The following is a 22,682-nucleotide window of genomic DNA, read 5'->3' on the forward strand; positions in this document are numbered from 1 at the left end:
CCCCAGAACACACTGATAATGGCCCACTAAACAATTCTATGGCCCCATACCTGCTGGGGCACTTGCCTGTGGCCCCAGGCATAGCTTGTCACTTTGTCCCAAGCTGTGACTCCTTTCCCTGGCACTTCATCCCAACCCCCACCAAAAGAGACCCAAGTGAAGTAATAGACCTTTGTCCTCCATTTGGGAAGAACCATGGCTCCTCACCTCTCCCCTGGTTTCAGGAGGGGAGAAAGAAGTCTCTCCACTTCATGCTTCTGAAAAGTCGATCTTGAAATTCCTTAGGTTGCCCAAGTGGCCCAGGACTCCCTTCCTAGAATGATGGACACAGGCGTCCCTGCTCCTGAAAGCTTGCTCTGGGTTTCCAAGTCTGAACCATCACGTTACTTATTCATTCAGTCAACACATAAACGTTCAAGAACCTACCAGTACCAGACATTAAACTAGGCACAGGTGGTACAGCAGTGAAGGAGACAACGCCCACACCTCAGGCAGCCTGGTGGAGGGGGGAAACAATAAACTCACAGCCAGTAAGTCAGTAACTTCAGAAAGTAGTAGATACTACAAAGGAAGTAAAACAGGGCAACGTGACAGAGAGGAATCAGAAGCGTAGCAGAGGCTACTGCTACTAGCGGGGTCAGGGAAGGCCACTCTGAGAGGGGACAGTTGAGCTGAGATGTGATGATGAAAAGAAGCTAACTATTCACCTATCTGCGGGAACAGCTTTCTGGAAACAAGGAACAGCAAGTGCCAATGCTCTGAGAAGGGAGCAAGTCTTCTCTTGTTAGAAGGACGTAAGAAAGGCTGGCTTGGACGGAGCAGAGCAAGTGAGAGAGTGGGGGAGATGGGTCAAAGGGCAGGCAGGGACACATGGTTCCCGGGGCTTTGTGGGCTGCGGAAGAAGCCACCAGAAGGTGATACGCAGGGAGTGGTCAGGTCTGTGCTTTAGAAGGTCACTCTGGCTGCTGGGAGGAGAACAGACTCAGGGGCAGAGAACGAAAGAAAGACTCCAGGCAGGGGACCGATGGTTGCCTGGATGAGCCGGGACGGGATTCAGAACACATTCTGGAGGGAAGGCTGCCAGGATTTTAGAATAAAGGCAGCGAGTCCGGCGTGTGTAAATACTCGCTAACTATCCCTGTGTGAGTAGCTGTGTGTGTACACATACGGACACGTGCGCGCGCACACAGACACACACACTATCCTCCTTACACACGTAGTGCAGGGTGATGGCCCAGACTCCAGACTCTGGAGCCAAAATGCCCAAGTTCAAATTCCAACTCACCCACTTGCTAGTAATAAAACTTGGCAAGTCACTCAACCTCTCTGCACCTCGATTCCTCATCTGTAAACCGGGGCAATAACAAAGGTGCCCTCACAGGGTTGTCGTGAGGATTAAATGAGTTACTGTAAGTGAAGCATTTAGGGAAGAGCACCTGCCACACAGCATACGTGTTTCCTGTTGCTGCTGTGACAAATGACCACAAATTTAGTGGCTTAATTAAAACAATACAAATTTATTCTCCTACAATTCTGGAGGCCAGAAGTACGAAATCAGTTTCACTGGGCTAAAGTCAAGGGGTCGGCAGGCTGATTCCTTCTGGAGGCTCCAGGAGGGGATCCGTTCCTTGCCTTTTCCAACTTCTAGAGGTGGCGGTGTTCCTCAGCTCTGGCCACTCCAACCTAGCTTCCATCATCCCATTGCCTCCTTCTCTTGGGAACTTCTTATGTGGCTCTTGTAAGGACTTTTGTGATTATATTTAGGGCCCATCTGGATAATCCAGAATAATCTCCCCTTCTCCAATCCTCACCTTCATTACATCTGCACGGCCTGTTTTGCCATATCAGATAAGGTTCACAGGTCCTGGGGATTAGGATGCAGATATTTTGGGGGGCCATGGTCCATCATACATGGTAAGTGATAAATAAAGGTCAATTACTATTATTATCATCATCATCATTATTACTCCCTCGGCAGCCCTGGAGCATAGCACTAGTCCCTCCCAAGCTCTGTGGGAGAGGAAGTGATGAGGAGAGATCCCTGTCTATCTCCCAGAAGCCCCCTGAGCCCAGGTCAGAGCAAGAGGTAATGCTGGCTGGATCAGCCAGAGGCCTCAGTCATCGGTTGGACCCGTGAGGGGACTGTGGGCAGAAAGCAGACGAGGTAGGAACGTGCCCACAGGCCACGTGGAGTTGGAGTGGGGGTCCTGGAGCACAGGCTAAGGCTTCCTGATGGCACTGTATTCCGTGGGCTCCTCATGGCTCCTGCTGGGGGTGTGGGTGATGAGGTGGCTCATGTTGCTGTAGGTTGGTTCCTGTCCCCAGGTGTCCAAGGATAGAGCCGCATAGGAAATGTCCTCCATTGGAAAGGGAGCCTGTAATCAAGTGCCCTCAGGTCAGAGAGGCTGGCAAGAGGCTGTGCCCACCAACAGAGGAGGCCTTGGATGAGGCTGGGGGGACAGACACTTCAAGGCTTCTGAAGTCCAGTCCCAGGCCCTCTAGCTCCCCCTCCCTCCACTCTGCCAGGCACCCTGAGCTACAGCCACAGCAGAAGACACTCTCCCCCAGCTCCGGGCCAGGGCAGCACGTTTCCCATGGAAGCCCAGGTCACTGGGCCTATCTGGGTCTCCAGGGCCCAGCACAAACACCATGTTTGATCGGTCTCTGAGTCCCCAGTGCTGAGACCTGGTATGGAGACACTCCCAGAGGCCAAAAGCCTGCAGGAGCCCCGCAGGCAAGTCTTTAAGTGGCTGCAGCTTTTCCCAGCGCCCACTGTCCTCCTCTGTGCCCACATGGGCAGGATAAATCCCATTCTCAAAGGGGGTGCAATGGCAGATCTGGCTCCAAGCCCCCCAGCAGCACCACCAAGTACACACCATGGTGACGTATTCCACTTCCACCTGGTCCGCCTGGGCAGAGGAATGGGGCTTTCTGGAGGCCTTCTTCCGGGAGGGGCGGGGAGAGGTTCCAGTCTGCTGCAGGGTCAGGTTTGCATAGCAGAGGTCGCTCTCCAGGGGCTGGAGCACGGAGGAGAGGAAGCACAGGTTCCTGTTCCGAGGAGCGACAGGAACCTCTCTGCTTCCCTGGGCACCCCTCTCCCAGCTTCCTCTCAGTCTCCCACTCCTGCCCCCTCCCAGCCCTCCTCCTTTCTGGCTTTTTCCAGCGCACCCCACCCCATCCCCCCTGCAGCTGGGCCGTGAGTATGTGGACCCTTTGGCACATGGTTTGTCTGATACATTTGGACCTCGGTGCTCCTGGGAGAGGGAAAATGAGGAAGGAGGGGAAGGAGCTGTCTGGTATCTCTGGTCTGACCTCAGGAACTCTCTTACCTGCTCTGGGGATATCCCAGGAGCTAAAAGATAAAAACAATCAGAATTAGAAAGCCCATGCCGAGATTTGCAGGGCCTCCAGTTCTGGGGAAGAGAAATACGGAAGAAAAGAGGTGATTTAGGCTCCAGGCTCAGAGAGAGGAGACCTGGATCTAATTCTGACTCCTCAGAGGACACACTCTGTGACACTGGTCACTTCACCTCTCCAAGCTTCCATTTCTCCACCTGAGAAATAGGGAGACCTCAGCCCATCCCTTCCCCACATCACAGAACTGTGTGATGAACTGATCAGGTGGCCCTGCCAGCCATCAGCTGCCCTGGGATTAAGTTTCCTGCTGCACAATCCAGGCTCAGCCTATAACTTCTGCTGGAAGCTCTAGCTGTAACTCCACTATTTCTCTACCTGATTTGTCTTTCAGGGGTCAACTCAAAGTCAACCTACCTTCCCCTGCTACCCAGCAGTCTAATCCCTCCCTCCTCGGCTCCCAAGGCACTTGATTTATGCTGTCTCATCGCCTTTGTCCCACTGAATTCTGGTTAGTCTTCAGGCAGGCTGTGGGCTGCTGGGTGGCTGGGCCCAACCCTTCCTGGCATTCCCAGTGCCAGCTGTGCCTGGCACACAAGTGCCCCATCAGTGAGAGATGTCTGCGGAGACAGGATTGCTCCAAGCTGCCCTTCGAGTGGAGAGCGTGCGCTGGGTCAGCACAGCATGGATCAGCTTCCAGGTGCTCACTGCTGCCTGTTTCTTTCTGCCCCATAGCCCCACCCCAACCCCTCATGCCCCCTGCTTTAGAGACAACAAAGAAACAAGAGGCTTTTCCCCCTGGTTTTTAGTTTCAAAAGTCTGGATACTGAGGAGCACAGAGAGTACTTAGCACTTAGGTCACAGATGATACATTTGGGAGAAAACATGATAAACAGGACTCAGGCTCCACTCCTCCTGGACTACAAGATTCGTCAGGCTGCGGGAAGGGGGAATGTTGGAGAGGCCCCATGAGAGCTTAGGTCCCAGTGGGTTCTGAGAAGGGGAGGTTCCCAGTGGGTTCATGAGAATGTGGAAGTAGAACCAGACAGGAAAGGGTTTGGTTGAGGCCAGACCTCGTGGTTGATGAGTGCGGGCTCATGAGCAAAGAGGATCTTTCCTAAAGAGCAGATGTCCACAGAGCCAGCACGTGGGCCCGAGAAAGGGCCGGGTCAGAGGAGGACAAAAGTAGGAGTCACAACCCACCTTTCGGCTCAAACCCAGAGGACTCTGCGCATGTGTGTGTACATGCGCGTGTGTGTGATGTATGTACAGGTCCTCATGTGTGCATATGTGTGTGCAAAGCGGCTATGTTGCATGTGCACACATGTGCACGTGTTCACTCCTCTGTGTGTGTGTGTGTGTGTGTCTCCCACATGAATTCCACTAAAGTATCTAGGCACCCTAGATGGGCTGCCTGCCTAAGGCCATTGCCACCTCTGCCACCAAGAGCCAAACCAGGAAACAGAGAGGGAGGCGGGTCAGAGAGAAGAGAAGAGCAGGGAGGGAGATACAAGGCAGACAGCGAATGCCAAAGCCTCCTGAGCTCACCTACCAGCTCCAGGCCTCCCTCCAGTACCTCAGACTGGCAACTGCCGGTGGCCTTTGGGACAGTGCCCTCCAGACCGTGTGCATAGTCCCTTGGCCAGATGGCTCCCAGGTGACAATGCTGGCCATTGGCCCCGCACACCTCCACCCAGCTCACCCCCAGCCCAGCCCCCGCTGGTCCTCTCACCTTTCTTCTGTCGCTTCACCACTCTCCAAGCCAAGAGCGCTGCTGCCACCAAGAGAAGCAGCAACACGGCAAAGATGAGGGGAATGAGGACGCTGGGCTCTATGGAGACACCACTGGAAACAACAGAGGACACCCCATGCACCCTGGCTTACCTCCTGCCTTTGGGCCTTATCCCACCCACCTGGTAGCAGGGAGGGCCACACACCTTTGGACCTTTTGACCTGCAGGCCTGTGGTTTCCAGCCTGGAAACCCCCACTCCTAGGTGCTCTCAACGATGGTTAAAAAAACAAAAAAGGAGAAGCGAGTTCCACAAGGTAGTTTCAATGGGGCTGGAAGCCTAACAGAAATTCTATAGCATCAGGCTCTGAAAAGGTCTCTCTGGTCCTACACTTGCCCCCTGTGCTAGGTTGAATAGTGTCCCCCACCCCCATAATTCCTGTTCACTCAGAACCTGTGAAGGTGACCTATTTGGAAATAACATCTTTGCAGATGTAATCAGGTTAAAATGAGGTCATACTGGATTAGAGTGGCTCTAATCCAATGACTGGTGTCCTTATAAAAGGGAAATTTGGGCACACAGACACGCAGGGAGAAGACTATGTGACGACAGAGGCAGAGATTGGAGTGATGCTGCCACAAGCCAAGGAGCACTTGGGTTGCTGGCAACCACCAGAAGCTAGGAGAGAAGCATGGGACAGATTCTACCTTTGAGCCCTCAAGAAGGAGCCAACCTGGCGGACACCTTGATTTCAGATTTCTGGCCCACTCAGCTATGAGAGCAAATGAGAAGAGCCCCCAGCATCCTCAACCTCTCAGAGGAACCTGAGGCTCCAGAGACAAGCTCTGGCTGGGACCTGGGACCACAAAGTGTTCCCCCATTAGAGAATTTTGGGCCAAGTGGGTACAGGGAACAGCAGCATCGGAGCTGGCTTACCTGCTGTCAGAGTGGTAGCTGGTCAGAGTCGGGGAGACTTGGGTCTCTTCTGGGGTGACTGGTGCTGTGGACGTGGTGGTGGTGGTGGAGGTGGTGGTTGACACTGTAGTTGGTGCTTGGCACACAGACCAGATTACACACTACTCTCCCTGCTAACCCACCTGCAGCCCCACACGTGGCTCTGAGCCTAGGGGCTGAGGGCTGCCCTGGCCTGAGGAGCCTGGAGCAGGGCCGTGAGGAGGGGCCTAGAGCCTGGACCGCTCACATCTCCCTGGCCTCTAGGAGATGCAGAGCCTCAGAGGCAGGTGGGGCTGGGCACAGGTCCAGGGAGGATGTCAAGCAGGCCCTAGGAGGGCTAGAGGGGGCCCAGGATTGCTCAGGACAAGGGAGCTGGAGTTCAGCTGGACTTGAAACACTCCTGCTGCTTATGACAGGGCCTCGGCCAATGCATCCCCTGTCTTTTTGTGTGTGTGTGAGGAAGATCAGCCCTGAGCTAACATCCATCGCCAATCCTCCTCCTTTTTTTCCCTTTTTCTCCCCAAAGCCCCAGTAGATAGTTGTACGTCATAGTTGTACATCCTTCTAGTTGCTGTATGTGGGACACGGCCTCAGCATGGCCGGAGAAGCGGTACACTGGTGCGTGGCCGGGATCCAAACCCGGGCCGCCAGTAGCGGAGTGCGTACACTCAACCACCAAGCCACGGGGCCGTCCCCCTCCCCTGTCTTATTTATCCAGCAAGGACAGGACCAGAATGGGGCTTACCTGGCGGCTAACACACCCAAGATCTGTGACCTCTAAGGTCAGGACCAGCCCTGAACAAAATCATGAGGTTCAGGAAGAGCCTTTACTTGGGACAACTTATTAAACTTCCACGATGGGGACAGTTACTTCTCAGGAATGTTGTCAGGATTTCATGAGACAATGGCCGAGCTGCGCCTTGCCAGTGCAACAGGCCTCACAGGTTCCAGGGGTGGTGGGGGCTCTGTTGACGTGTGCCCCCTCCTTGCCACAAGTGCGCTGTGAGCTGGTGCTGCCTGTCCAAGGGTCAGCAGAAGCAGCGCCCAACAGATAAACTCGTGCAAACTGAGGCCCTGGGACCTCTGAGCTGCTCCTCCCACGAGTGCTTGCATTCTAGAAGGACTTAGGAAGAGAACATCACTAAGTCCAGATGTGTGAAAGGCTCATGATGGGATGTCAGGCACCAGGAACAGCCCTTTGACTGTGGAGGCCTTTCCAGACCTCAGGAATTAACCACAGAGCCCCGACTGTGCTGGGCCTCTTTCCCCCTGAGATTGGATATGGAGCAGGAGTGGGAACAGAAGCTATGAAGTCCCAGGCCCAAACTCCACAAAGAGCAGGGACACCTGGGCACCAGAGGTCCCAGGAAAGCACTGGCAGGAATTGGGGTCTCTGGGTCCCATGGAATGGGGTCCCTTTGGCCCATGGACTGAAACCGAGACCATCACCTTGATCTCTACGGGCAATACACTCAGGCATTGAGCTGTGCAGAGAAAAAAACTGTGCCCAGAAAGGCTTGATCTCTTCCTGGAGGAGGCCCTGGAAGCCACGAGAGCATCTAAGAGAAGCCCAGCCCCTCCCAGGACTCAACCACTCTCTGTGACAGCTCACTCTGAGTGACGGTTAAGTCACTGGAGAGGGACCTCAGGGACCAGGACAGAGCAGGCCCTGAAGAGACACATCCACACGTACACACCCTTACCTGGGTCAATGGTCACTTTAACTTTGTCCCCCAGGTCCACTCCGGTTCTCTCAATCCCACACCAGTAAGTGTCCGCATCATCTTGTCTGAGCTCATCCATGGTCACGATGAACACGCGGTCTCTCTGATTGTCCATGATGGACACACGGCCCTGCTTCACCTTCTGCTCTGATCCAGTGGTTTTAACAAGGGTCGTGCAGAGATTCCAATCAGCTCCTCGACACCACCACTTCTTGTAGGTCTCCCACCCGTGGACATAGTGACACTGCACAGTCAACGAGCCCCGCTCCCGGCTGCTCACTGCTTTTGGACCCCTGATGGCAGTTGAGCCTGGAAAACACAAATCCATATACCTGTCACATCCCACCCTGAGGGCAGGGCCACAGCCTCCTGCATTGCGAATAGCTCCATTAAATCCCAGGGCCTGTCGAGTTAAATAGCAGTCGAGGAAGGAATACACCTTCCACAACATAGACCTTTTGTCCTTTAAACTTCTACTGGGTCAAAACCACCAGGAAAATCACTTATGAGCACAACTACAGATCTCAAAGAAACAAAAGTGTTGACACTGAGCAATAACAGCTTCCTATAATTCACCCCTCTCCCCCAATCTACAGCCAATAAATCTTTATATTCCCAGCAACGTCCCTTTGCAACCATCTCTGTGTTATACTGGTCTGATGGGGAGGAAATACCCATTTCCCCAGGAGAATGATTGCTGCCCTGACTTTGTACCCATGACCTCAGGAGATCCAGCAGAAGCATCCGCATCTCATGGCTGTAGTAAGACTGTTCCTAATGCTTCTAATGGCTTCTAGTGGTTCTAGTGGTTTCTAGTAAACCACCCTGGCAGGAATGCCTTTGAAATTGACCCAAACAGTGATTCTAAACGGTCTCCATGTGCTATGGAATCCATATCATACAGTTCCCATTTTCTTCCAGTTGAATAGCTTTGGTTCCTTTGTCAAAAAGCAAATAACGGGGCCAGCCCTGTGGCGCAGCGATTAAGTACACTTGCTCTGCTTCTGCCGCCTGGGGTTGGCAGGTTCAGATCCTGGGCGCAGGCCGATGCACCGCTTGTCAAGCCATGCTGTGGCAAGTGTCCCATATAAAGTAGAGGAAGATAGGCACGGATGTTAGCCCAGGGCCAACCTTCCTCAGCAAAAAGAGGAGGATTGGCATCGGATGTTAGCTCAGGGCTGATCTTCCTCACAAAAATTAATTAATTAATTAATTTTAAAAAAGCAAATAAGTGAGTTATTTATGGATTTTCCACTCTGCTCCATTGATCTATTTGTCTATCCTTATGCCAATCCTTACTATCTTGAATACAATAGCTTTGCAGTAAGGCAAGTATTATAGAGTGAAGTAGCATTTTATTATAATATATGTTCTTGTTCTTTCTTTCATTTTCTCACCTTTGAAAGAGTCAGATTACAGGGAAATGTCTCTTTACTGTAGGAAAAACAACACTTTAAGCATGATAAAAAGTGGCAGCTCACACTAGGCCTCAGTGACAGACACTGGGAAGCAGGGAGGACCCCGGCAATCTGCAGAGCAAATGACCCAGGCACAGCCCCATTCCACTGCAGCCATTGTCCTCATGCGAGAAGCGGGCCATATGGTTTCAGATCTTTTCATTTTTCTGGAGTAGCAGAAATCTGGATTTTTTGTGAAACCTCTCAATTTTAAAACACTGGCTTAATTAGACACAACAACAGCAATACAGTATGGGCTACCCAAACCCCATCTGCTGCTGAAGCTGGCTCTCGGGGCTCAACTCCAGATCTATGCTCAGACGTAAGGCTCTTTTCTGTCATTTTCTTCGTGCTGTCTTCGTCAAGGTTTGATATTAGAGATATGCTAGTTTCACAAAATTAATCTGGCAGATTTCTATCTTTTTTGTGCTCTGAGATCAGAACATAAATATAGCAAAGGAATTTTTGTTTCTTTACAATCTTAAAAAATTATCTGGCATATTGCTTAATGGGGTCAAAATTCTTTGATTACTTAATTTTTTTTCCCATGAATATTGACCTGATTTAATTTTTTTCCCATGAATATTGACCTGTTCAAATTTTTTGATTGGTCTTGAATCAATTCTATTGTTTTGTTTTGTTTTTCCCAGAACATTATCTATTTTATGGAGTATGTATTAACATAAAGTTCCACAATTATAATGTATCCTTTTAAAATTAAATTTTTTGTATGTATTATAATTACACATTTTGATTACATGTTCTGGTTTATTTTTATTGATTACATGTGCACAAGATTTCCTCCTTCATTGTTCCTCCTCCTCCTTTTCTCCTAAATTAAACCAGTTCTGAGATTTAGTTGATAAATGTTACTGTTTTTATTTTCTAAATTATTAATTTCTCATATGTACAATTTTATTCCTCTTATCTCCTTGCGATTACAACTTCTTATCTTTTTCCAATTTGCTAAGTTAAAGAGTGTGATAATTTTCATCCTTTCTAAAATTAATTAAAGCACGTTTAAGACTAAGAATTTACTTTTGTCCACTTTTAAAATTGAGATATAATTCACATATCAACAAATTTTACTCTTTTAAAGTGTATACTTTGGTGGTTTGTAGGATATTCACAAAGTTATGCAAGCATCAACTCTATCTAATTCCAGAACATTTTCATCACCTCAGATAGAAACCCTGTACCATTGGCAGTGACTCTCCTCTTCCCTTTTCCCTGAAGCCTTTGGCAACCACAGAGACAATCTACTTTCTGTCTCTATGGATTTGCCTCTTCTGGAGATTTCATATAAATGGAATCATACAATGTACAAACTTTTGTGTCTGGCTTCTTTCACTCAGCTTAACGTTTTTAAGGCTCATCCACGTTGTGGCACGTATCAGTATTTCATTCCTTTTATGGCTGAATAATAGTCCATGGTATGGATAAACCACATTTTGTTTACCCATTCATCAGTTGATAACATTTGGGTTATTTCCACTTTTTGGCTATTGCGAATAATGCTGCTATGAACATTCATAACCACATTTTTGCATAGAGATGTTTTCAGTTCTCTCAGGTATATACCTAGGAGCAGAATTACTGGGTCACGTGGTAACTCTATGTTTTACTTTTTGGAGAACTGCAGACTTTTCCCTAAGAATTTGCCTTTGAATACAGCTTTGGCCATGTCACAAAAGTTTGGATATGTAGTGTGTTTATTTATGTTAAAATGTAATGAGTCTTTATTTTTTTTTATGTTGTCTATAATCAGATCAGGTTTTTAAAGGGACTTCTTGTTCCCTCATTTTAAATTTTTTTTTCTGTAAACCATTTTCAGGTGTGTTTTTATTTCCTGTGAATAATTTTCAAGTGGATTCTTTTTTTGAATATTTAGCTTAATGTTGTCTTTCCTTTGTGATGCAGAAATTCTTTCATAGTTAACAAAAGAAACCTTAAAAACTCATCTTTCCCCTAGGCACAGTGTGTAGTTGTCTCAGTTCCCCATGGATGTACAGAAAGCAATTCGAGTGTGTAACCCAACTTCTGTTCCTAGCAGACATCTATCTGGTGGTGTAGGTCTGTCTGTTTGTGGTAAAATTGTCTCCAGCTGTCACCACTATGAACTTCGGCTTTGCCAGAGATTCTGATACAGTCTAAAGTTTTCATACACAATATATAAATATCCATAAAAAGATTCATGTCCAGAATATATAAAGAACTCCTACAACTCAACAATAAAAATAAAGCAGCCCAATCTTTTAAAATGCAAAAAGACTTGAACAGACACTTCACAAAAGAAGATATCCAAACGGCCGATGACACATAAAGTAGGAGTGTAAAATGATACAACCATTTTGGAACACTGCAGAAGTATTTTTCAGTTTCTTATAAAATGAAACATGTGCCTACCCTGTGACCTAACAATTCCAATTCTAGATATTTATCTAAGAAGAGTAAAAACAAATGTCCACAAAAATAATTTTCATAGCAGCTTTATTCATAATAACCACAAGTTAGAAATAACTCAAATGACCATCAACAGGAGAATGGATAAACAAAGAGTGGCATATTCACATCAATGGCATACTATAGAATAATAAGGAATGAACTGGTGATACACAAAACAACTCGGATGAATCTCAAAAACATGCTGAGTGAAAGACAGATGCAAAAGAGAACATATTTTATGGTCCCATTTATGTGAAGTTCTACAACAGGCAAATTAATCTTTGATGATAGAAATTACAACACTGGTTCATGGGTGGAGGAAAGATTGGGAAGGGTACCAAGGAACTTTCTGGGTGATGGAAATGTTCTGTCTCTTGATAGAACTTACAAGTTATATGCATTTGTCAAAACTTGCAGAATTGTACAGTTAAGATCTATACATTTCACTATATGTAAATTATACCTTAATTTAAAAGAATCTTGTGGAATGCATCTAGAGTTATGCTTAAGGACACTTTGTAATTAAATGCATATATTAGATAACAAAAAAGGGCTTAAATTTAATAAGCTAAACATTTATTTCAAAAGTTGGACAAAGAACAGAAAGAAGAGTAGGAGGAAAAGAAGAAAGTAGAAGGAAGGAAATAATGACGATAAGAATAAAAATTAATGAATTAGAAGACAAAGATAATAGAGAAGACCAACAAAGCCAAGAGGTGGTTAAAAATAAATAAATAAACAGATAACCTGAGGAACAGATTCATGATAGAAAGAGAGGAGGTCTGAATAATCAATACCAGAAATGAACAGGGGCACCACTACTTATCCTGCACACACTAAAAAGATAATAAGACGACAAGATAATAAGGGAATGGTATAATGAAAGGATGACTAAACAAGTTTATGCCAAAACTTTGAAATTTTAGATGGAATAAGCAGATTCCTAGCAAAAATAATACTAATGCTAAAATCAGCACAAAAAGAAATAGAAAACCTGAATAATCCTACAACTATTAAAATTAATTAAATCTGTTATTAAAAACCTCCCCAAAGGAAAACTCCACGCCTATATAGCTGCAATGGAGAGATATACCAAACATTTAAGGAACAAATAATGTTTATCTTACACAAAAAATTTTATAGCACATGCCAGAAAGAGAAAGACAAACACCACATGATTTCACTCATAAGTGGAAGATAAACTAACACACAGACAGAGAGAACTGTTTGGTGGTTACCAAGGGGCAAGAGGGGTGAGGGTGGGCACAAGGGGTGAAGGGATGCATTTATATGGTGACCGACAAACAATAATGTACAACTTCACAATAAAGGAAAAAAATTCATAACATAGGAAAAGAGGATGCAATCCCAAGTCCATTTAATGAGATTAGCATTATCTTAATGTCAAAACCTAACAATGGCAGTGGGAGAAAGAAATATTATAGGCAAATATCACTCATGAACATAAATGCAAAAGTCTGAAACAAAGAATCAGCAAGCTGAATCCAGGGATACGTAAAAAGGATGATGCATTATCACCAAGTTAGGCTTATGCCAAGAATGCAAAATTGCTTAACATTAGAAAATCAATAAGTTTAATATGAGTATGCCACATTAACAGAGGAAAGCAGAAAAATCATATAATCATCTCAAGAGATGCAGACAAAACTATTTGATAGAATTCAACACCCAGTCATGATTTTTTAAAAAACTCTTAGCAAAATAAGAGTAGAAATTTCTTTATCTGATAATCTATCAAAAACCTCAGCAAATACCACAACTATTGTGAGATGTTGGTGTGTACTGTATAATAATGTATTAACCTGGACATTGATGATCTATCCACTTTTCTGTACATGCATGATTTTCCACAATTAAGAAAGTTTTTAAGAATATCATAAACCGGCGGCCAAATTATTCTTAACAGTGAAAAACTATAGGCAATCCAAGTGAAATCATGAACAAAACATGAGTTCTCAATGTATATAGTAACGTGATTTTGAAATTTCTGACCAACGTAGTGAGACATGGGAAAATATAAAATATATAACTGTTGGGAAAAAATAATAACATTTAGAGAAAATTTTTAAATCTTAAATTAAAAAGCATTTTAATTCATAATTGAATTCAATAGAGTGGCTAAATATACAAATAAGTATATTAAAATCAATGGCTTTCCTATAAAGCAGTAATAAATAGAAAATAAAGTGGAAAAGTGCTCATTTATAATAGTAATAAAAGTATATTAAGTACCTAGGAATAACCTTAACAGAAACAATCAGGACTTGTAGGGAAAAAAATGCACACAGACACAATGAAATTTTACTGAGAGATATAAGAAGTTTAAATAAAAGAAGAGCTGTATTATGATCTTTAATGAAAATCCTATATATTGTAAAAAGTCTCCTTCTTCCCAAATGAATCTATAGATTTAACTCAAAAACCCCCAGAACATTTTTAGAACATATATGTATTTTTAGAGAATCTTTGGTATATGTGTATATGTGGGTGTGTGTATATATTCAGATAATCTCTTATATATATATACACACACACACAGTCATGCATCACTTACTGACAGGGATACATTCTGAGAAATGCATCGTTAGGCGATTTTGTTGTGTGAATATCACAGAGTGTACTGAAGGTGAACAAAATTTGCCACCCCAAAATGTGTCTCTTTAACATGAGGATTATTCTAGGCTGATTATTTTTGAGAAACAAAAGACTCAGAAAATTTTTCTTGTTACCTCGCCCTCAACTGCCTAAAAGAATGCAGATTAAAAAACCTGTCTCAGGAAGTGACCTTAGCATAACACGAACTAGGTGGTGGACAGGGAGGAACACAGAAAAGTCTGTTTGTTGGGCTCCCCTCCGTTTTCTTCTGTCTCTGTGTGGCCGGATAAACACTTATTTTCCAAACGTTTGCTCCTTTTCACCTACCTGTGAATTGCCTTCCTTCCCTTTGAAGTCCCTGACTCTCCCCACCCCCAACACCTTCTTCTGTCTTTAGCTGAGGATGATATTTAAGGTGAGGGCTTTAGACATTTTGGCAAGTTATTCAGTGTTCCTGGGTTTCTCCCATGTATATATGCTATTAAACTTCTTTTTCTTTTTCTCATGTCAATTTAATTCTTAGACCATCCAGAAGAACCTAGAAAGATAGAGGAAAATTTCTCCCTCCTCTACAGTACTTACACAAACCTAGATGGTATAGCCTACTACACACCCAGGCTACATACTATAGACCTTATAGGACCACTGTCGTTTATGCAGTCTGTCACTGATTGAAATGTCATTAGGTGACACATGACTGTACTAGAGATTATCGGAATAGATGAACAAATGAGGGCCAGCCCATGGCTTAGCGGTTAAGTGTGCGCGCTCCGCTGCTGGCGGCCCGGGTTCAGATCCCGGGCGCACACCGACGCACCGCTTCTCTGGCCATGCTGAGGCCGAGTCCCACATACAGCAACTAGAAGGATGTGCAGCTGTGACATACAACTATCTACTGGGGCTTTGGGGGGAAACAATAAACAAATAAAATCTTTAAAAAAAAGATGAACAAATGAGAATTTCTAGCATTTTAAAGATAAGTAATGAGGAAGGACTTGCCCTGTCAGATATTAAAACAGTATCAGGCCATAAAAAAGAAACCAGCTTAGAAATCTAGCAAGAACAGATGAACATATCAATAGAACAGTCAATAGCCTAAAAACAGGCCTGGTCTATTGAAGAAGTTCACACGCACCACAGAAGACTAAAAAGCTAAGTGGGGGAGGGGAGGGTCAGGACGCTGTCGCCTCTCAGCGAGCTCCATAGGTAAATTCAGGGAGATTAGGGAGGTCAGCATAAAACAGCAAATCATTTTTTAAACTAGAAGAAGATAGAAGTGAATCTTTATTGAATCTCTGAGTGAAAGGGAGAACTTCCTAAACTTAAGATTAATGGACAACATCTGGGGCCGGCCCCGTGGCTTAGTGGTTAAGTGCGCACATGCTCCACTGCTGGCGGCCCGGGTTCGGACCCCGGGCATGCACCGACACACCGCTTGCACGGCCATGCTGAGGCCGCGTCCCACATACAGCAACTAGGAGGATGTGCAGCTATGACATGCAACTGTCTACTGGGGCTTTGGGGGAAAAATAAAAAAAAAAAATTAATGGACAACATCACACAAGGAAGAGTCAGTAAATTTGACTACATACAAATGTAACACTTGGACACACCAATAGAAAAGACTGAAAAGGCAAAGAACAGACTGGGAGAAATATTTAGAATGAATAATATGGAAAATAATTAACATCTTTTCCCTTGATAAAGAGTATATACAAGAAAAACGTTATGATCCCATTTGGAAAATTGATGAGACAAGAAGAGTCAAGTCACAAAGAGGAAATTCAGGTGGATAATAAAATTCAAAATGTTAAATCTAAATAACCTAGCAAATAAAAAATGTTGAAGACAACGCCAGTTTTCTCATAACAAACCAACCATGTGTTTATGACGAACATATTGCTGAGATGGGTGAGGGGGTGGGCACAGGGAGAAGCTGCTCGTGCGAATGTAAGTGGTTCAGCCGCTACAGAAGCAATACGGCAGTTGTATGTACCAAAAATAGTCACACCCTTTGCTCCAGTAATTATGTTTATAGGATTTGGTGCTCGGGAAATAATCAGAGAGGCTAACAAAAGTGTGTGCACAAAGATTCATTATGGGCCAGCCCCAGTGACCTAGGGGTTAAGTTCAGCGTGCTCCACTTTGGCGGCCCAGGTTTGGCTCCCAGGCGCAGACATACACCACCCGTCTGTCAGTAGCCATGCTGTGGCAGCTGCTCACACACAAAAAGAGGAAGATTGGTGACAGATGTTAGCTCAGGGCAAATCCTCCTCGGCAAAAAAAAAAAAAAAGATTCATTACATAATTATTTATAACAGCAAAAATAAAGAAAAAAAGGTTAACTTCTATCATTCAGGGAAATAAGTGTACAATGAAATATAATGCAGACACTGATAATTATGCTTAGAAATATTTTTAATTATGTGGAAATCCTCATATGAAGTGACAATGTTTTTTTTTAATATCATATATAATATAATTTCAACTAACTTTTAAAATATGCATAGAAAAAAAGGTTAAAAGGAAATAAGCCAAAACGTTAACAACTAGTTGCCTTGGGCATTAGGATTACAGACAGAAGGTTTTTTATTTTTCCTAATTCTTCATTTTTTTTGCACTTTCCTAAGTATCAACAATTAGCATTTATTACTTTCAAAATCATAGGAGAAAAAACTAATGCCAGGGGCTGGCCCAGTGGTGTTTCGGTTAAGTGCGCGGGCTCCACTTCGGTGGCCCGGGGTTCGCAGATTCGGATCCTGAGCACGCACCAACACACCACTTGTCAAGCCATGCTGTGGCGCCGTCCCATATAAAGTAGAGGAAGATGGGCATGGATGTTAGCGCAGGGCCAATCTTCCTCAGCAAAAAGAGGAGGATTTGCAAGAGATGTTAGCTCAATGCCCAGACAGGGCTGTTTAACGGTGTGGTAGGCAGAATAATGGCTCCCCAGGATGTCTACATCCTAATCCCCAGAACCAGTGAATATGTTCAATCTTACATGGCAAAAGGGACTTTGCAGATGTGATTAAATTAAGGATCTTGAGACAGAGAGATTATCCTGGTAGGCCCAGTATAACCACAAAGGTCCTTATCAGAGGAAGGCAGGGAGGTGAGAGTCAGAGAATGAGAGGCGAGGATGAAGCAGAAGTTGGAGTGATGTGGGGCCACACACCAAGGAATATGGGCAGCCCCCGAAAGCTGGAAAAGTCAAGGAATCAGATTCTTTTCCTAGAGCCACGAGAAGGAACACAGCCTTGTTGACCCATTTTAGACTTCTGACCTCCAGACTGTAACATTATAAATTTGTGTTATTTTAAGCCACCAAATTTGTGGTAATTTGTCATAGCAGCTTTAGGAAACTAGTAGATGGCCATTCCATCCTTAGTTGCCCTGTTAGCCTGTCTCACCTGAGCATTTGGTATTGGGCCTGACTCTTGAACCATCTGCTCCACTCACTTCTTGGACCCCTCTGTCCAGGCGCCCACTCCCCACCAACCTCAGCGGAGCGCCCATCCTGCTGTCTGAACCCTGCCTTCAGAAGACAGCCCTGAGCCCAAGGAGCAGCATCCTCATCGGGCATGGTTACTCACAGCCTAGATGATCAGGAATAATCCTAGATCAGGAGGGAGCTGAGCCCCAGGGGGAGATGACTGGCTCACGGTCAGGGAGTGACAGTCAAGACTGGACCCCACCTCCAGCACGGCACAGGACATCCATCAGCTAGTCTCCACTCTGGGTCAGCACATCTGGGGTCTTATCCTTCTCTGCCACCACCTATGGTGAGGCTTAAGTTGGACAAGGCAGCTAATTTTTCTCTGAAAAAAGAGTAATTAAAAATCTCTTCCTTTCTCACAGAAAGTGAATCCTATAAAGCCCAGTGGGAACTTTCAGGTTGATTTTTTTTTCTTGTGTACAGTCATGTATCGCTTAACAACGGGGATACGTTCTGAGAAATGGGTCGTTAGGCGATTTCATCATTGTGCGAACATCACAGAGTGTACTTACACAAATCTAGATGGTATAGCCTACTACACAGCTAGGCTGTATGGTACTAATCTTATAGGACCACGTCATACATGCGGTCCATCTTTGACCGAAATGTCATTATGCGGCACATGACTGTACTTCGAAAACAATGAACACTTTAGAAGCAGGAAGCAGTGCCAGGTAAATTTGTTAATTGTCATTGGAAGTTCTGTGGTGAGAGGTGGCACAGAGGTTCACACTGGCAACTCGGTTCCTAATTAGCACACAACTGTGCCTGCTCGCTTACGACAGACATTCCCGCTCTGCCTTAGTCATGCTCAAACCACAGGCACACAAGCACACACACCTCAGCACTACTCTCACATCTGCTTACCATCAAGTTCCCCTATTTCCAGATCTCAGAAAAAAAAGCATTCCTTTATACATATTCCCTATTTTGCCAATTTGTCTCCTAACATCTCTCCCAAAGTCTGCCTTCTCCATTTCTACACCGAAACTCAGTGCTGAGCATCCACAAACCACCCCCAGCTCTGCCTTTACCAGCCTTGTGGCCCTGGACACGTCACTCTCCTCCCCTAAGACTCTTACCCAAAGAGATAGTCATGTCCTCCCGATCTGCCCTGCCAGGCTGTTCTGAAGCAGGCAACAAAGCCACACTGGCCTTTCCGTTCCTCACACTTGCCATGGCCAAGCTCATCTCACATCAGAGACTTTGCACTTGCTGTTCCCTGTGCCTGGAAAGCTGTCCTTGATCTTACGTGCCTGCTCCTTCTCATCTTCCAGGCCTCAGCTCAGATGTCTCCTCCTCAGAGGGCTCCTCTCTGTCCGCCCCATGAACGCCCCCACTCCCACCCGCCCCCCGAGTCTCACTGTGTCAGGGCACCTGGCTCGACTTTCCGCACAGCACATATCACTTCCTGGAAGAATCGTTTTCATTTCTATGATTGATGGAATGAGTGATCAAATTCGACCTCATGAAAGAGTCACAAATCATAAAGGGCTGTCCGGTTGCCATGAATACTCCTTCCAGAGGCTCAGATCCACACACATGCCAAATGCTACCCAGAAACTTTCTCAGGAGAACTCTCCTGCTCCCAAGTCTTCGCTCTGCTCCTTGATTATTTTCTTGAGATAATATTTATTTTCTTGAGAAAATAATTATTTTCTTGAGATTCTATTGAGATATAGTTCACATACCATACAATTCACCCTTTAAAGTGTACAACTCAGTGGTTTTTAGGGCATTCACAAAGCTGTGCAAACATCACCACTATCTAGTTACAGAACATTCATCATCCCAGAAAAAAACTCCATACTCATTAGAATCATGCTCCCTTACTCCCTCCCTCCAGCCCCTGGCAACCAGTAATCTACTTTCTGCCTATATGAATTTAGGTATTTTGGACGTTTCATAGGAATGGAATCATACAATGTATGGCCTTTTGTGTCTGGATTCTTCCACTTAGCATAATGTTTTCAAGGTTCATCCATGTTGTAGTATGTATCAGCATTTCATTTCTTTTTATAGCTGAATAATATTCCATTGCATGGGAATACCACATTTTATTTATCTATCCATTAGTCAACGCAGATTTAGGTTGTTTCCACTTTTTGACTATTATAGATAATGTTGCCATAAACATTTGCATACAAGTTTTTACATGGACATATGTTTTCAATCCTCTTAGGTATATACCTAGAAGTGGACTTGCTGGGTCATGTGGTAACCACATTTTTGATTTTTTGAGCAATGTCAAATTATTTTCCAAAGTGGCTGCACCATTTTACATCCTCATGAGCAATGTGTGTCCTCTCCTATTAAAGAGTCTCAATTGTTCAGTTCTATGAAAGCAGAAAGAGAAAAAATTGGTCTGTGTCGGGGGTGGGGGGTTATAGCAATTATATTATTCCCTCTCCATTAGATACCTTCATTCATTCAACTAACACTTAGTATTCATCTAATCTGTACCTGGTATGGTTGTAAACACAAAAATCCCCACCCTCCTAAAGTTTATATTCTATCAAGGTGAGGGAAGGGAGGGAACAAACAATAGAGAAAAATGATGCAAGGGAATTAGGGTCATCAACGGAAGACTCATAAGAAGCAAAGACATGAAGGATGTGAGGGACTGGAGCCTGTGGCTTTCTGGGGAAAAGCATTCTGGACAGAGAGAACAGCAAGTGCCAAGGCCCTGAGGCAGGAGTGTACCTAGCATGTTCAAAGAACATCTAAGAGACCAGTGTGGCTGGAATGGGTTGACCCAGAAGAAACAGAGAAGAGGAGACCAGAGAGATGATGTGGTAGGGAACCAGATGGTGAGCACCTTGTAGCCTCTGTAAGGACTTTGGATTTTTACTCTGAGTAGAATGGGAGGTCATTGGAGGGTTTTGACCAGAGGAGAGACAGGATCTGGCTTACATTTTCAAAGGATCATGATGGGATATGAGAGAAGAGATGGCTGCCCCCCAGGTTGGAGTTGCCAAACACATAAATGGGAGAGAAAGGAATTTGAGGGGGAAGATGTGGTCAGGCCACATTTGAAATGTCAAAGCCTGAGTGGAGATGTTGAACGGGCACTCGGACAGAAGATTCTGGAGTCCAGGGGGATGTCCAAGCTAGGGATACAAAATTGGGAGTCATCTGTACAGAGATGGTATTTACAGCCAGGAGAGGAGTGAAGAGCAAGGGGGTGACTCTAGACAGAGAAGAAGCCCAGAGACTGAGCCCGGAGGCCTTCGAACACTTCAAAGTCAAGAAAATCCCCTTAATTTTTAATCAAAATAGTATCCATCAACTTGAAGTTTACTTCAACCCTCTATCTCTTCTCACATCTCAGCCCCTCCTTTCCTCTTTGTCCGTGCCAAGCTTACCTCCTCTTGACTTTTCCTGTCCCTCAGCAACTCCTTCTATTTCCTTCTACCCCAAATGCCTAGAATCCCCTCCCCTCCCTGTCTGGCAGACTCCCTGCTTTCCTTCCTTCAAAGCCCTGTCCACCCTCACTTCTTCCTGGAAGCCTTCCCTTGCTCATGACGTGCTCTCAAAGGTCACAGTGCGGGAGCAAGTATTCACCAGCTCTCCCAGCAACCAGGGCTCTCTGCTTCTCCCTGACCCAGGAGGCCCACCAGTCTGTCCAATCTGAATCAGCAGCCCTGTTAATTGGTGGTCAGGAGTGATGCCTTGTGCTGGGTTCATTATGAAGGCCACATCGATAGTCCTGTGTTGGCAACCGTAGGCACTGAAACACTGGGCGACTGACTGAGCAGATGAAACACACAGGCTCATTACTGGGAACTACTTAGAAACGGGGTTGGCTTCTCAGCAGGACAGCCGGCTGGGTCCCCTCCTCCCTCTGCCAGCCACTCCCTCCTGCCCGATAAGCTTTTCCCACGAGTGCAGGCCCGGGCTCCACTCACCTGAAAGCCAGAAGAGGAGGGGTAAGAGCAGCAGCAGGTGCATTTTCTCTCCACACGGGTCCAGTGGGTCAAGCTGTCAGCAGGAGCAAACTACAGCCTCGACTCCATCTCCCAACCCTCTGCTTTCGCTCACTCTCGCTCTCACACTTCCTCCTTCAGCCACTTGCCACTGGCGAACAAAACTAAAAGAGGAAGGAGGTGGAATGGGTGAAATTTCAAGGCAGTTAGCAATGCAAGAAGTCGTAGTGACCATGAATAAGCTTCTGAGAAACACCTCCCTGCTTAGGGCCACGATAGGTTCTCCGAAAAGAGAACTTGGCCACTGCTTCTGCATCTTGTGGAAACTTACAGACACAGACCCACTGGGTCAGGCCGCTCTTACTCAATCCTCCTCCCTGGTGGGAAGAGCAGGGCAGGGAGAACCCAGCTCCATCAGAGAGGTCTTAGAAAGCCAAGGCTATTGGACACAATGCCCTAAACATGGAATTGCAGGTGTAGCCAGAGTTTCAAAAGCCCAGAAGGTCAGGAGTTCAACCACATTAAGCGGGCTGGGGTCAAAGTTAGAAAGCCAGAGGGGAGATTCTAGACCAGAGACTGGCATGAGGGGGTGAGGGGACATCAAAACCCAGACTACAAAGAAAGGAGCTCAAAGAGTACAGGCATGTGAGCAGGGAGCCACTGGTCCAGTGGGCAAGAGGGGCCTCTGTCCTGAGAACATACCAGAAACTCTTATTGCCATGCCCCAGCCCACCAGCTGAGAGCCTGTGGATATTGACACCAGCCTGAATCTTCCAGAAACCTGAATACCGTGGGCTCCTTTCCGAAGAAACCAGCTCATTGCTCATGGTTGTTACCCCTCGCTCCACAGCCCCCACCTTATAATGACTGTCTGGTGAAGCAGGAAGAAAGGAAGCACCTGCTCTGTGGTCTCATTCCCTTCTTTCTGACAACCTGGTGCCCATCCCTCATCCTCCCTCCCCCATCAGGGTCCCAGCAA

The 22,682-nt window shown here is 45.7% G+C and overlaps 2 protein-coding genes across 8 annotated transcripts in view; one reads left to right on the plus strand and one right to left on the minus strand.

The window, feature by feature from the left end:
* The window catches only part of RAB37 (RAB37, member RAS oncogene family), a 61,044-nt gene that overhangs the window by 15,518 nt on the left and 22,844 nt on the right, over window positions 1-22,682 (plus strand). The window lies entirely within an intron of this gene.
* Window positions 1,498-21,890, minus strand: CD300LF (CD300 molecule like family member f). Of its 7 annotated transcripts, none has more exons than XM_087441528.1 (8): window positions 21,686-21,890; window positions 7,743-8,072; window positions 6,022-6,136; window positions 5,292-5,354; window positions 5,087-5,199; window positions 3,330-3,352; window positions 2,877-3,017; window positions 1,498-2,375 (listed from the first exon to the last, which is right to left on the minus strand). In XM_087441528.1, exons 1-8 carry the CDS (start codon window positions 21,726-21,728, stop codon window positions 2,220-2,222), a joined length of 984 nt encoding a protein of 327 aa, XP_087297654.1. In that variant the 5' UTR covers window positions 21,729-21,890; the 3' UTR covers window positions 1,498-2,219. The 7 variants fall into 7 exon arrangements, with proteins under 7 accessions (XP_087297654.1, XP_087297655.1, XP_087297657.1 ...); XM_087441529.1 differs by having other exon boundaries at window positions 5,292-5,345; window positions 21,686-21,889; XM_087441531.1 differs by having other exon boundaries at window positions 5,292-5,345; window positions 6,022-6,085; window positions 21,686-21,888.

This window comes from Ceratotherium simum, chromosome 16 (genome assembly GCF_057802395.1).
Source record: "Ceratotherium simum simum isolate JZ-2026a chromosome 16, ASM5780239v1, whole genome shotgun sequence".
NCBI classification, from domain to species: Eukaryota; Metazoa; Chordata; class Mammalia; order Perissodactyla; family Rhinocerotidae; genus Ceratotherium; species Ceratotherium simum.

Excerpts from the sequence above, each read along its gene's own strand:
- CD300LF (XM_087441528.1), bottom strand. The coding sequence starts at position 21,728 with ATGCACCTGCTGCTGCTCTTACCCCTCCTCTTCTGGCTTTCAG. Across the intron at positions 6,137-7,742 it reads TAAAGTGACCATTGACCCAG|CACCAACTACAGTGTCAACC; the intron begins GTAAGGGTGTGT and ends CTGTGTGCCAAG. Across the intron at positions 2,376-2,876 it reads AAGTGGAATACGTCACCATG|GCTCCCTTTCCAATGGAGGA; the intron begins GTGTGTACTTGG and ends ACTTGATTACAG.